This window comes from Sturnus vulgaris, chromosome 9, assembly GCF_052056855.1.
Source record: "Sturnus vulgaris isolate bStuVul1 chromosome 9, bStuVul1.hap1, whole genome shotgun sequence".
In the NCBI taxonomy this organism is placed as follows: domain Eukaryota; kingdom Metazoa; phylum Chordata; class Aves; order Passeriformes; family Sturnidae; genus Sturnus; species Sturnus vulgaris.
The window spans coordinates 7,203,501-7,217,531 of NC_142251.1; the positions used below are offsets into that span (position 1 = coordinate 7,203,501).

At 39.1% G+C, this 14,031-nt stretch overlaps 1 protein-coding gene across 12 annotated transcripts in view; it reads left to right on the forward strand.

Annotated features, from left to right (window-relative positions):
* BEND5 (BEN domain containing 5) overlaps window positions 1-14,031 on the forward strand; it is an 875,016-nt gene that overhangs the window by 540,230 nt on the left and 320,755 nt on the right. For 6 of the 12 annotated variants that reach the window (XM_088169744.1, XM_088169737.1, XM_088169738.1 and 3 more), the window contains 3 exons: window positions 875-1,250; window positions 7,329-7,477; window positions 11,927-12,140. The exons of 3 other annotated variants lie outside the window; for them this stretch is intronic. In XM_088169744.1, the coding sequence (XP_088025870.1) occupies window positions 875-1,250; window positions 7,329-7,477; window positions 11,927-12,140 (739 nt within the window). The remainder of the gene's footprint in view (window positions 1-874; window positions 1,251-7,328; window positions 7,478-11,926; window positions 12,141-14,031) is intronic. 3 more of the 12 variants (XM_088169743.1, XM_088169742.1, XM_088169739.1) reach the window with 2 other exon arrangements.

Consider the following 14,031-nt stretch of genomic DNA (forward strand, 5'->3'; position numbering starts at 1 on the left):
GTTGCTTGGAAATTCAAATGCCTTTTCCTATTTGGCCAGTAAAACTAGTGACTTTACCTGTACTGTCACATATTAATCCCACTATCCAGGCCCCAAGAAAGTGATGTGATTTAATTTGTAGGGTTTGTGCAGATGACTGAAGGTAAAATTCCACTGAGAGTTCTCAGGACCTGAAGCCTCTGCAATGCAGTACTAATGTAGAAGGAATGAGTTGATAAGAAAGATGAGGCTGGATGATATATTCTGTCTCCAGCTTCAGTGTTTTCAAATCCCTTTCAGTGTTTGCTGATAGTGTTAACTCAGTCACCTGCATCAGGCAGTTGGATGAACGTGTTGTAGGGAGAGTCAGAGGAGGTTTTGTCTCCCAAAGTGTGGGAAGGACGAGCCCTCAGTTCACAGAACAGCTTTGTGCTGTGCTGCTTTCACCTCTGTTGTCGTCACAGGTGACAAGTGGAGTACACAGTTGGTTCTTTCTTTTGCTTATCAGAAAATCAATTGCTGTCAGAAATCTGAATGTTAAGGGTAAACTTTAAAGAAAAAGAGATGTAGATCCACTTTTTTAAAAAAATAATGATACAGAATCAAATGACCTATATACACTGCCTTTGTAAGTGCACAAATTTGCACAAATGCAGGAAGGCCTTTAACTGCCTCAGAAGTTTGTACATGCATGTAACTGAGTTACAATTGCATGTTGCTTATGCTGTATGTTATGTCCATAAGAACTTGTTAGGCAAAATATTTTTTGCAGATTGGCTTTGTCTTAGTTTTTTGGAAAACAGGAATATTAGCAGTTCCCAAGACTGTAGAATTTTGATTTTATTACGTCTTAACTGCTCTCCTAATTTATTTATTTTTTTATTGTAACGTGCAGAGACAAGATGGGAGGAAACAAAGTGAAGGTACACACAAAAGCATTGAAGCAGTTGTTGCTCGCCTTGAAAAACAGAACGGGATGAGTCTCAGTAATACTTCCAGCCCTGAGGAGGCTTTTATGGAGGCTACAGAAGGCATGAACAATATGGACGATGCTGTAGTTCCTCGGATTCTCTATGAGGAATTGCTGAGGAGTTACCAGCAGCAACAGGAAGAAATGAGACACATTCAACAGGAGCTGGAGAGAACGCGGAGACAGCTTGTGCAACAGGCAAAGAAGCTAAAGGAGTATGGGGCACTCGTGTCAGAAATGAAAGAGCTCAGAGACTTGAACAGGAGGCTCCAGGATGTACTGCTGCTAAGACTAGGTAGTGGTAAGTGCCGGACTTAAGTGGGACTAGTTTGAATGAATTTTGCAGGTGTGATCAGTAGTAATGGAAATGTATTTGAAGAATAGCGGTGGTTGTTAAACTGGACATTGAATGTTAAAAGGGTTTTCTGCTGTGGCTGTACAATATGTGTCGAATTTGTATGCTATGTACGTCTGGGGTTTTCTTTAAAAACTAGAGGTCTTTGTGCTGGTATGGCTGAATCAGAGTTCCATTTTAAGCAGCTGTATTATAAAGAGTCTCTGACCTTCCAATATATGCTAAAAAAGTTAATAAAGCATCATCTGCAAAATATACCAATATGCTCCAGTTAAAAAAAAAAAAAAGTAAAGAAAAGGCACTGGAATGAATAGCTGGGCTAAAACGAATTTATCCTTTGCAGTTAGGGATTTTGTTTATTGTTATGTGACTATGTTACCTTCCATTTTCTGATCCCTCTTCTCATTAGTAGCTTATTAGAATGTGATATATTCCTGAAGTATTAGCAGTGGCTTTAAGCAGCCATGCTACTTGAAAAACAATGAATTGTTAAAGCATCATTAAAAAAAACTTTATATTAGTGTCCCGTTTATCAACACTTGTTGCAAAATGCAGGCTTTTGTAATCTGGATTTCAGTTTTAAATATCTTGGGTCAATTGCTCCTTTGTTTGGGATTATAACAATTATTTAAGCATTATGTTGGAATAAATGGGAAAAAAGACAAAATAAAAAGTTCATCATTTTCATTGAAGATGGTACCCTTGGAATACCTTCAAAAATTTGACTAATTACATTTATTTGCGATTAGAGTGTGGTACTGCTGTGTTGAAGATTTGCTTGGTGACTGAAACTTGGTTGAAATCTATGCATCCAAACTTAGCATGCCATTCTTATGTCTGCCTTTGTGTATCTGGAAACTTAATTTTTTTGCATGTCAATTGGAAATTGGCTCTTCTCCTGGACTGGAACGAGTGCATGCAATTTGCATGTGGGTCTGAGTTACCCTCACGTACAGAGCTGGACCTGGGAGAGCATGTGCCTGTGCTGTAGCATGTGTTCAGGTGTGCCCACACCCTTGGAGCCAGGTTCTTGGAGTGTCCCACAACCTAAACTGGGTGTCTGATTGTGAATGCTCACCATTGTTACACTGTGCATAATTAAAGTGTTGTTACTTACCATAAGCATTCTAGTTAACTTTCTAAATAAAACTAAATAGGCAAGGTTGCTGCAGCCTGAAAAACACGATGTGGTTGGCAGGAGATTCCACTGAGCTTTCTAAAATTTTCCTTGGATGGAAAGATGTTTCTTCATCTGCAAGTAGTTAGCTGGAATTTATGGGAATGGAGCACGAGCCAGATGTTGGTAGGCAATGGGGCTGAACAGCGTAAAGTACCAATTTAGTTGGTAGACTTGACAGCAGTTGGAGTGGTGAGACCAGCAGTGAAATGAAGACAGCTACTGAATTCTGTCTCTTTTCTTTCACTTTAAGAAAAAGAAGATGCATTTTTTTGCTTCAGACAAATAAAGAAACCTTTGGAGAAAAAGGGAAACAAAAATATAAAGAGGAAAAGAAATTCTGGGAAAAAAATATACTCAATCTTCTCTAAATATTGGGCATTAATTTCTATTCTATGTATCAGTCTGACAACTGAAAACAAATCTCAGTTACACTGAAGACAAGTTCTTTAAATTTAATCACACACCTGGAAAAATATCAGCTATATGACACTTCCCAAAAGAATCCCTTATTACTATTTGTAAGGAACACTGGATGGTAAAAGTAGAATTTGGCCGTGCTGGCTTTGTCCTTCACAGGGTTTGTATTTCTTAAGACTCAGTGTATTAACTGTTGCTTACTCTGTTGTTTTTCCTTTTAGCCTCATTCACAGCAGAGAAATAACCATGTTCTAGAAAGATCAATACAAAACTTATGAATAATTAGCAAGGGAGACATCTTCAGCATCTTCTAAATTAGAGAATCTGATGACAGTATGAAAAAGTACTACTTTTAATCAAGAATAGATACGTAAAGACTTTTTTAGTCTTTAATTTTCCATCTTTAAATGAGGTATGTTTGGGTATGTGAATAATCTCTGAAAATTGTTCTGAAAATAAATTACATCCTGAATTCATCTGCAGTTGCAGTGATCTCTTAAACCTAGAGTTTCAAATTACATGTAATTTATGTTACACTGCACTTCTAGCAAGCTGGACTTAATGCAAACTAATTGCATTTCTGTTTCACCTTAGAGACTTGTGATTTCTTTGCATGAGATGACAGCTGGTTTGTGCTGATGAATTGCAGCTGTGGGAAATGCGTGCCTGTTGCCATTTTAAACTTGCAGATCAAATATAGAACAGCCTCTTGAGCTAACGTGCAGTCAAGTAGTCAGTCTCCTAATTTCCCATCAACGTGTTGAATTCAGTGAGGAGCTGGAAGTCAACATATTGAACTTGAGACTTCAGCTCTGCTACTGAACAGGAGCCACTTTTGTGGCAGGAGTGAGGAGGTTCATCTTCATCATGGTGACACCAAATTGCTCTTTGTCACAAAAGAGCCTTGGGGGCAGCTGTGGCAAATGGCAGGTGCTGGAATCAGTACTGATCCATACAAAAATGCTTGATACCATCTTTATGATCTTAGGATATTATTTCCCAGCACATCCTTTCACAGAGGAGGCAGGCATTTCACCAGGGCTCTAGGGACCAGAGCAGTGGAAAAATGTGATGAGTATTGTGGAAAAGGTTATGGTGTCCCTCTTGAGCTCCTGGAATAATGTGTGCAGCCTCTTGCCTTGCCCACCTGGGGAAGTGGAAGCTCTGCAATTGCAGGCCTTTGCAGTTAGTTTTGTTGCACCTGAAAACACACCTAATTGGGCCTCTTTTTATCAATAGAGAGTAAGATAATTTAAAGAATTAAATAACTGACTCTCCCCTGTAGGGACTTTAAATAGCCCTTGGATTGCAAAAGAAGAATTTCAATAACTTCTTAAAAAAACAGCTGTCTCCTGGGGAAAATCTGTGCAGTTTCCTGTGGCTGGAAATATGATCAGAAGTACTGAAGTTGTGCAGGGATAATGCTTGGGTGTTTTTAGCTCCCTGATAATTTCTTCATTTTCATGTTATATTACTGAGAATTAGTGTTGCTCCAAAGTCAGGACATATATTCACGTTCATTCAGAAACATTGATTCATCAGCACGTGCACACAGACCCCCAAGGTTTTATTTTTAATCCCAGTTTAATTTCAATGATCCAGTTTGCAGTGTCTTGGGACTGACACCAGAGTAGTGAGAATGAAGTGGGATTTGTGTTTTACCACATGTCAGGAGTTACTGTTTTTCAGCTTTTCTAGATTTGTTTGGCATTTTGATATTTTTTTTTTTAAAAAGAAAGGCCCAAGGTTTCTATCAGAAAGTACAATATTACCACTTCTTAGACTTGTGTTGTTTTGTTTCAGATTCTGGTAGATCATGTGCAAAAACTTACTGCTTGCAAATTTTCCACTTTATCAGTCAATTTATTTTTACGTTCTTACTAATTTTAGGAGTAGCTGTAGCCTAAGATGCATTTTTGAGGAAAAGGGAAGGTAAAGGTATCTCTTCATCCTGATTTTTATTTGCTGGCCTCTCTGATATTATAAAAAAACTGCAGTCAGACGGAGAAAGATTTTGCAATAAAACATGTTTCCTTCTTGCATTCCGAAAATCGTCTTTTTTTTCCCTGATCCTTATTACTAAGTGCTGTCATTGTTAAGCCTTTAGATAGAGGTATATATTTTTATATGTCCCATCCATCATCTTCAAAATAAGCTGCAGAGAGGGGGAACTTGGAGCGTGGTGAATATGGGGCACACCACTCTGTTGGCAGGCAGGCAGCAGTGCAGGTTGCATGACCAGTTCACAGCATGCAGGGTTGAAAATGCAGAGTTGTTGTGGAAACTGCCTGGTTAGAGGCAGGTTTCTGTTTGGGAGTCAAAAATCAGAATGTAAAAACGGGATTTTAAAGGCTTTCTTTTGGTGACTTCTAAGTGAGTAGTGAAGCATGAATTGGAGCAGAGGTATTCTGACCTGTGAAAGCTGTGGTTGTTGTGGACTTTAATCAGCTTTTTCCTTGGGGAAGCTCCAGAAACCAAATTCCAGCTGTGTCAATATATGGCTAAAAACAGTAAAAGACTTCTAAGTAGGGACTAGTAAAAGGGAAATAAACGTTTCCTGCTAGGAAGAAGGTGGTTATACTTAGGTGTCTTCCTCGAAGTGACTTTCAAAGTATGAGAAAACAGCCCTTTGCTGAAGAATGTTTTCTTAAAGTAACAGCTTCAGAAACGACTTATTAAGGTCGCACTGGCAATTACATCTCTGCATCTGCTTGTTCAGTTGTGCCCATGCTGTGGGCAGCCTTTGAGTGCTTTAACCTGTCCAGGTCTTCCCCCAGTATGAATCAGCTTTATAGGCTCAAGTTTAGGAAGTTCAGTTTGTCTTGGCTGCACCGTTCTATATTCATGGTAGTAGAGGTGCTTACTAAGATCACAATGAAACTACAATGCAAATGGGATGTTCTGTGCTTTCTCTTTTTGTGCCATGCTTGCATTGGGGCTGGCTCTTAAGACCCTCTTTTTGGTGGCACTGCAGTGTAGGATTGTCTGAGTTGCCAAGACAACTTTTAGTCATTGGTGAGCGTGGAGTGGCAGCCAGCTGAGAACATTTAGCTGGCTATGTAGGTGTAGAATAAGCTATAGGATAAATGTCAAATGCTGACAACGGAGGAAGCACTGCTATCACTGTATAATAATCCCTAAATGAAACTGCACAAAGTAGGAGGGATGAATGCTGTGCTTGTTCCAGGCACAGGAACTATTTAAGATGCGTGACTAAGACCTGAGCTGTGGTGCCAGCGTGACTTGCAGAGTTGGATCAGTTCAGGGCTGGGTCCCTGTGCACAAGCACTGAACAGGGAGCTGAAGGGTGACCTGATGATTGGGTTGTCACTGGCTGAAGATGTCAGGGTTGGGCTGCAGAGTGGTGCAGTGCTCTCAGCACCAGCCTGGTACAATCTGGCACTGTCAAGTGGGCGAGTTTATCCTTAGAGTTCTGGACGTGGGGTATTTCCATGGTGTCCAGTCTTAGCTGGCAACCTTGCTGTGCTGTGGAGCCACCAGCCCTGCATGGAACTTCAGTGCCTGCTGGAGCTTCTTGGGATCCTAGAGCCACACATCAAGGGACACTGATATGCTTGGGGCCATAGCCTAGACTTCTGGTGGAACCCCTGCAATGAATGGAGTCATGAAATCCAGTTCACAAATTATTATTAGTTTGTTCTTCTGTCCTTTTAGGAACATTTTATAACTTGAATCTGGAAAAGAAAATTTGATGACTGACAAAATAATTATCCCCCTTTTAAGTCTCAAACATATGTTTAGTAGTATTCCATTGTTTAATTTGTGCATAATTTTTGTTGATTACATTAAAAATAAAAATCAGTGTTGGATGTATTGGACAATCAAAATTCTAATTTATGTGGGGTTTTTCTAACCTTTGATGTTCTTTCTGTGCATGATACTTCAGCATAAGGAGCCTGTTTCCTTCATAGCATTTCTGCAGATCCTCATTATTTTTATACACCTCTGTTATATCTCAAGAGATTTTGGATTTCTATAAAATTTGTAATTCTGTGTGGATAATTTATGTAATTATCACAGTAAATTATGCAGGTTCCTATGCAACTATATAGCAATTCTTATTTGAAGAATTACTATTGTTGCTTTTGGTTTATAATTTCAGTGTCATTTTAACATCATTTCCTTAGTGTGTGTTGAAGAAATCTTACCCATATCTGTAATTGTCCTTATGCTTTAGGAATAAAATTAAGCACTTAAATTAAAATTAAACATTTTAATGTTTATAAAGCAGGAAAACTTATCCTGCTTTTAGTTATTGATGTTCAGAAGTAACATTTTGGTTTAGATTACTTCTAACTTTAAAATGAACATGATTAATATGTTATTTTATGCTAATCATGGGTGATGAAGGGATTGATTTAATATTCTCTGGGATAGCAGACAGCTCTCTTTTCTTAACTGTCTAGGACCTGCCATTGAGGTTGAAAAAGTAAAACCTGAATCAATTGAGCCTGAACCTGAGGTACAGAAGACCTTCAGTGAGGAAGCAAATACATCAACGTACTACCCTGCCCCTGTTCCAGTAATGGACAAGTATATTCTCGAGAATGGAAAGGTATTTCATATTAAATATAGCATGAGTAATTTTTCAATGTCCATCTGGTGATGTTCTTGTGGAATTTTCATGATTGTAGGGGTTTTGCATGGTGGCAGCTTGTACGAGCTTCCTCAGTTTTCATGAAGGTGTGCTGTTGTTATGCTGAGAATTGTGAAGTTACACAGATATGAAGAGCATAGAAAAATATCCTCAGTGGTGAGATCATTGAATGCTGTGCAGCATGAGGAATATAGTTATTAAATATGCATAGACAGGCAAATTGACATAGTCTTCAGTTAGTGACATCCATAAATACACCAAATATTGACCAAGATCAGTAACCCACATTATATTACATGAATCTACTTAATCAAAAACACTTCTTCCTAAAAGTTTTTTAATGCTTATAATGTGCTGTAGTCATATTGCAGAGAAGCCCTCATGTTTGGGTTGGAGTGCAGGAGGTCGTTATGAACCCTGGAAGGAAATGGGCTCCCTTGATGCTGGTAGGAGCATTGCCACTGCATTGAGCTGATGTAGTGCTACTTTCCAGAGACTTTGTGAGGTTGCTGAAATACCAGCTAGCTCTAGTTTTCCAGAACCTGACTGGGAGTTTCTCAGGTTTCGGTGTTTTTAACACATTGACTGCTCATCTACCTAGGCCCGCTTTTACAGCTGTTTTCATTATCATTAAATAAATGTGATGTTTCTTAAACAAAACTGTAAGTCCTTCAGAACTCCCTGTGCAGATCCCGTTTCTTGATGTATATAGATGCATTTGGTACTCTAATCTGAGAACCCTTAGGGGGGAAACATCGTTCCATCTTTACCATTCAGTGGAATTATTGATGGAATATAGGATGAAACTTGCATTTTCAGATTTGTGCTAAAAGATTGACTGCACAATGTCTGTCCCTCTTGAAGATTAATTCAGCATATCATTGAGGACAGAATGTACATGAAAAATAGTAGAATCTTGACAGTTTGACAGGTGTTGGTTCAGATAGCTTTTCTTGCCTAATGTATTTAAATATGTCATTTGCTTGATTATTTTGTATAAATTTGTGCAGTGAGTATTTAGGGTGTATTACTGTGCGAGTTTTCTTTACCTCCTTTTCTTCCACTTAAGGTCTGTGGGATAGGGCACATCCTTTAGTATTTGTGTACAGCTTTTCCTGCACCCTTTTTTCATCTGTCAGCTTCTTGGCACTTCTTTTGCTGATATTTTCTGTCTTTACAGATATTAGTATCTCTTTAATTTTCCTTTTGTAGTTTTGGTTCTTGGTTTGCCTATTTACTGGGTCTACAGCCAGCTCAGATGCCAAAAATGTGAACTAATAAAGTGTTTGGAGTGTTAGAGGGTAGTTTTCTTCAGTTTTCCTTATTTGTGGCTTTATTTCAGTATTCCTGTATTGATATGCACCACTAGTGTAGTTGAAATATTTTTTTACAAATCTTACCCTTTGTGGCATCAGATTTGATCTTAGTAGGATTCTTTCAAAGCAGATAAATCTCTTCCCTCCAGAGGGAAAACCGAGTCACTGAAAAAGAGCCTATGGAATTCATTTAAAAAAAAGGAAGAAGAAGAAAGAAAGAAAAAAAAGAGTTCATCTTCTGAGACACATTTTAGATCTATTGCAGATGTTAGCACAGCCACGCTGGTGAGCGTTGCTTTGAATTCGCTGCTGTCTCTGTTGCATTGTGCTTGAAGGTTGATCCTGCAGTTGCTGAAATTGGGAGTAAATTTCCCATTGATTTCATCAAGACAAGAGTCTGGCTCATGGGGCAGCTCTTCCAGCAAGAAGGGAATGTATTCTGAGTGTGGAGTACAGTAAGCTTCCCAGAGCTTTGGGATTGATAGGGAGCAGTACCGGGCCTGTTGTAGAGAGGTAAACTGAGACACGGGCACATGGAATTCCTCACCGTAACAGTGCTAGAAATAGAAAAAGGGAGACGTAAGATTGCTGTGGCTGTGGCTGTCTGTCACATAGTTGCTGTTGCCATAGGTGTTTCATACCAGCAATTGCTTTTTTAATAAATGAATCATGTTAAAAGAAGAGATGATCTGTCTGAAGCATAAATATTAAAAATACTTCCTGTAACTTGTTCTTTTCTTTTGAGTAACTTCAAGCTAATGAATAATGTAGTAGCTTGAGAAATTAAATAATCTTTGGCAAAGGAAAACCCTAATTTTGGCAGAGAGGAATTGAATTTTTGATCAAATACAACAGTCCCTACAACTAATGTAACACAGACACCCAAAATTTGCTATGTCACAACATTTCTAATCTTAGTTATTTTCTAGGTAACTTTCAGACATTTTCCCAGAGAACTTTCCAAGATCTAATCAGAAATAACTGAATTTAAAAATGTACTAAGATTATTATCTGAGCACAGACCGCTCATAGAAGTTGCCTTGCAGAATATGTAGAGAGCACCAGAAGAGTGTCTTTTTAAAAATCATTTATGAAGAGGCTCAACAGCGGAGAAAAAGGAAAAAAAAAAAAAAGGAGTGTTTGTGTTGTGGTGATTACTAGTTTAATTTCTATCCATGCGGACTTATGAAAAGCTTCTTAGAATCCCTTTAGTGTAGAAGATTGTGCAGGAGAGGCAGCTTGCTGCATGGTTTTATGCTTTAAGGAAGTTAGAGTTTTCTTTTTTATATATATAACATAGCTTGTAGCCAAACCAGTCGTATTACTCTATTTAAGTTTTTAAACATCTAGTTTAAAACATCTTAAAACATTTTAAACATCTAGTTGCTTTTGAAGGATGCTGTTGTAATAAAAAATTTCTTGGGGTTATAGTTCTCATTAATAGTTAAAGCAAGTTTCTATTTAAAGGAAAAATGGTATTCAGTTGAATACAGGCAGTAAAATATTTGGTATATAAAATTTTACAGTGGCTTTGTCCAATTTTCATTGCATTTAATGGGATTTCTTTGATACTGCTCAGATTTGTATGGGTAGCAGGCAGGTAAAGCCAGATTAAATGAGTAAAACCACAGAAAACTAAAGGCGGAGCAGTTAAGGCAAACAGTCTTCTGATGCAGTTTTGCTATGGGATTTTGTTGATCGAATTTTTTTTAGTCATAAGAAGGTCAAAAGTTTTTTTTAAGTGTTAATATTACAGAAACAACCCCCATTGGACCAGATCTAATCAAAGCTAGATTTTGGATATGTAGCCGTCCAGTTGTTGGGATGTTGCACTTATGCAGATTGTGTGAAGGTAAGTGCAGTGAGCTCTGATCAGCAGTTGGGAGGTGTAGGTCACACCTTCCCTTGTTATTCTGAGAGCAAGTGTGTGTCCCAGTGAGTGAAGTCCATCACCATGTGAACAAAGCTTGCTGTGTGCAGAGGTAGCTCACGAGTCTGCACTCTTCTCCAGGAATTGGAGCATGGACATAGAGGGTACAGAGGATTTGTGGTTCACACAGGGCCAGTGTGTGCGTCCTGCTTGCACTTGTGTCAGACTTGTGCTGGTTACTCTGGAGTTACCTCCATGCTGTTGCTGAAGGTGTCCTGATGTCAGGACTATCAGCTCCAACACATAGTGGCAACCTAAGGATGGTGCTCGGATTCTTGTCCAGCATTTGTCTTAGTGAAGCACTGGGAATCTTGGGATAGAGACAGGGTGATCCTGTGAGAGACAACCAAGCACAGTCAGTGCTGAGCAAGACTAATAAGCAAAGCCAGACTTGAGCATCTTCCTTTTAGAGACTCCAGTGGCTTCACACTGCATTTCCCGGTACCTATATTATCCTCCTTTACTACTTCGGTGAAATATGTCGACTTCCCATTGTTCAGATAATGGAAAGTTTATGATGTTGCTGCAATGGGTCATTGCCTAACCACAAAACAGTATTCATGTGGTGCATTTACGTTGTGGTATATGATAGACACACTTTGTGTTAGAACTGGAAGTTTTACAAAGCCTCCAAACTCTCCTGGCTTATATTGAAACTGTGGCTCTCAAAATCCTTTCACCCCTTCCATTCATTTACCTTAAACAATCAGGCTGGGTCTTGCCACCAGGTACAGAATACAACTTAGGAAGTAATTCCCTCTCTACTGCCTCTGGAATATGCTTTGGGTAAAGTCTGTTTTAGCTGAAGGGAAGTGTTTCATCTTGCTCCTGAATTAGGCTGGTGCAACTGCTTGGTTTATATGTTGTGCATTATTTTATAATACTGGATGTGTTCACTGTTTCCTTCTTCGATCTCTGTTCCTGACCACAGTCTTTCAGGAGAGAGGTTATGTGGGGGGGAAAAGTAGAGATTACTAAAATATTGAGGTTGACTTGAACTCCCTGACCCACAAAGTTGGAGAAGTTTCAGAGTTAGGCAGAATGGATTTGTTCAGCCCTAATTACTGTTATTTTAGTTCCTAATATTAATGTTCCTACAGCACTTGGATACTGTTGTGTGCTACATACCATAGATAAGTTGTTATTATTACTACCTTCTAGGTCCATCTTGGCAGTGGAATTTGGGTAGATGAGGAGAAATGGCACCAGCTGCAAGTAACACAAGGAGATTCAAAGTATACAAAAAATCTAGCGGTTATGATTTGGGGAACAGATGTTCTCAAGAACAGAAGTGTCACAGGAGTTGCAACCAAAAAAAAGAAAGATGCCGTTCCCAAGCCACCTCTCTCACCTCACAAATTAAGCATTGTCAGAGGTAGGTTATTTGAAAACTTTTGCTTCCTGCTTTGGAGTTTAACCATTAATCACTGAGTTGAAAGATGCTTCTTTTCAGCTCATTTAAAATTAACTGATTAAAAACTGTAATTCAGGTTGCTATTGCATTGTGAAGTGCATACATACCCAGGAACAGTAAAACACATTGCAATAGCTGTGCACAGTGCAGGCCTCCACAGCTGAAGAGTTGTGCACTGACTTCAGGAAGGTTTGAAAAGGTCACTTTAGACCACTTGCAGGGCAGGACTCTGAGCCTGGAGAACAACATGTTGTTCTAGAATTCATTTATAACATGCTGATTTTTTAAAGTGCATATATTCCTTTAAACAAGACTGAGAGTAGCTTTACCACATTCTTTCATCTAGAATATAACCAGCTCTGGCATGAGGCACAGAAACCATTATAGCTGTGACTATAAAAATATGCATACCTTCAAAGGCAAGAAAGAATAGTTTTACCCTTTTAAGTGAAGAAAATGGAAATAGTAAAAATTAATTGTTGTACTTGAATTGGATTTGGACAGGAAGTGTAAATCGCTGATCTCATCTGGTAGGGAAAATTGCAATGACACTTTTCAGTAACTGCAAGCCTGAGTCCATGTGTGTAGTACTTAGAGAGAGAGGAGGCCTTCTCCTTAATTTAAACTGAATGGTGAATTTCAGTCCCTTTGTATCATCATGCCTGTGTTGCATCATTTCTGTCTCTTTTGGTATTTCAGGCTTCTTTTTAAGTCAGAACTGAGTTGGTTCCTCATGGAATACATACTGAAATTGGATTTCTAGGTTTTGTGTCCATACTAAATTGCAGTAGGGCTGAAAGAAACCTCCCCATTTGGTAGAACTTCATTATTCTGCATTTCCTGTTCTTAGTTCCTATGTGCTCTTAACTGTGAACTCATTAAGAGGTGTTGTAATCGGCCATGAAAGTACCATGTTTTGGAGTAAGAAATATGATTCCTCTCTGAGTGTGTGCGTGTGTCTGTGTCTGTGTTGTGTGGGGAAAAGTTGGAAACCTATCTCCGTACTGTCATCTTTCTTAGTTTGTAAGAAATGAGTAAAAGACGTTGTTTTGTTTTGGTTTTTTTTTTCACTAATCTGCTTCAAGATTATATGTAGAGGTGGAAGTGGAAGCTATTCCATGCTGATTTGCTAGTTCTGTCTGGGATCTTTAGGTACCATCCTTACCCATGTAGCTGAGCAGTGATGTACTAGCCACATAAGGAATCCACTCTGTGGCAGTGGCTCCCCTTGTCAGCTCCAGATGGGAAGCAGAATTGGTTGCCCTGGTGTACGTTTACAAGCATGCAGCAAAAAGGGGTTATTTTCCACTGGCCCATTGCAATGTGGTTTCCAGTTTCCCTGCTGGAGGCTTTTGCTCCTCAACGCTGCTGGCAAGGTTGTTTCTGTGAGAATTTCCTCTTCTACTCTGTCAGGGCCACTCTGAGTTGCTTGAGCCATTTAAATGACAGCTTTCTTCCAACTCCCCTTGTTTTGACTACAGTGATTTTGGGAGTCTGCTCCAACAGGTACATGATGAGAGGCAGATGGGGCCCTTCCCTTTCTTCTCTTCCATACCTTTACACTCACCAGCAATTCAGTTCTTCCCTATTTCCTTGTTTTTCTGTGTTTTCTGTCATACTTCTGCTTCAAGCCTCAACCCTCATTTGAATTCCACTGTTACATGCCCTGGTTTTCCATGTTCCTCTTTTTAGTGTTTCTTTCACCTTGTCTCTGATTCCCCTTTTGTTAGACTGCAGCCTGTACAATCTCCTCTTGATCCAGTTAAATTGCATGGCCAGTGGTGCAGGTGTCAGGCTGCCTGTATCAGTGGGACTGGGTAGCTCATAACCATGATTTTCCATGTTGTTGTGT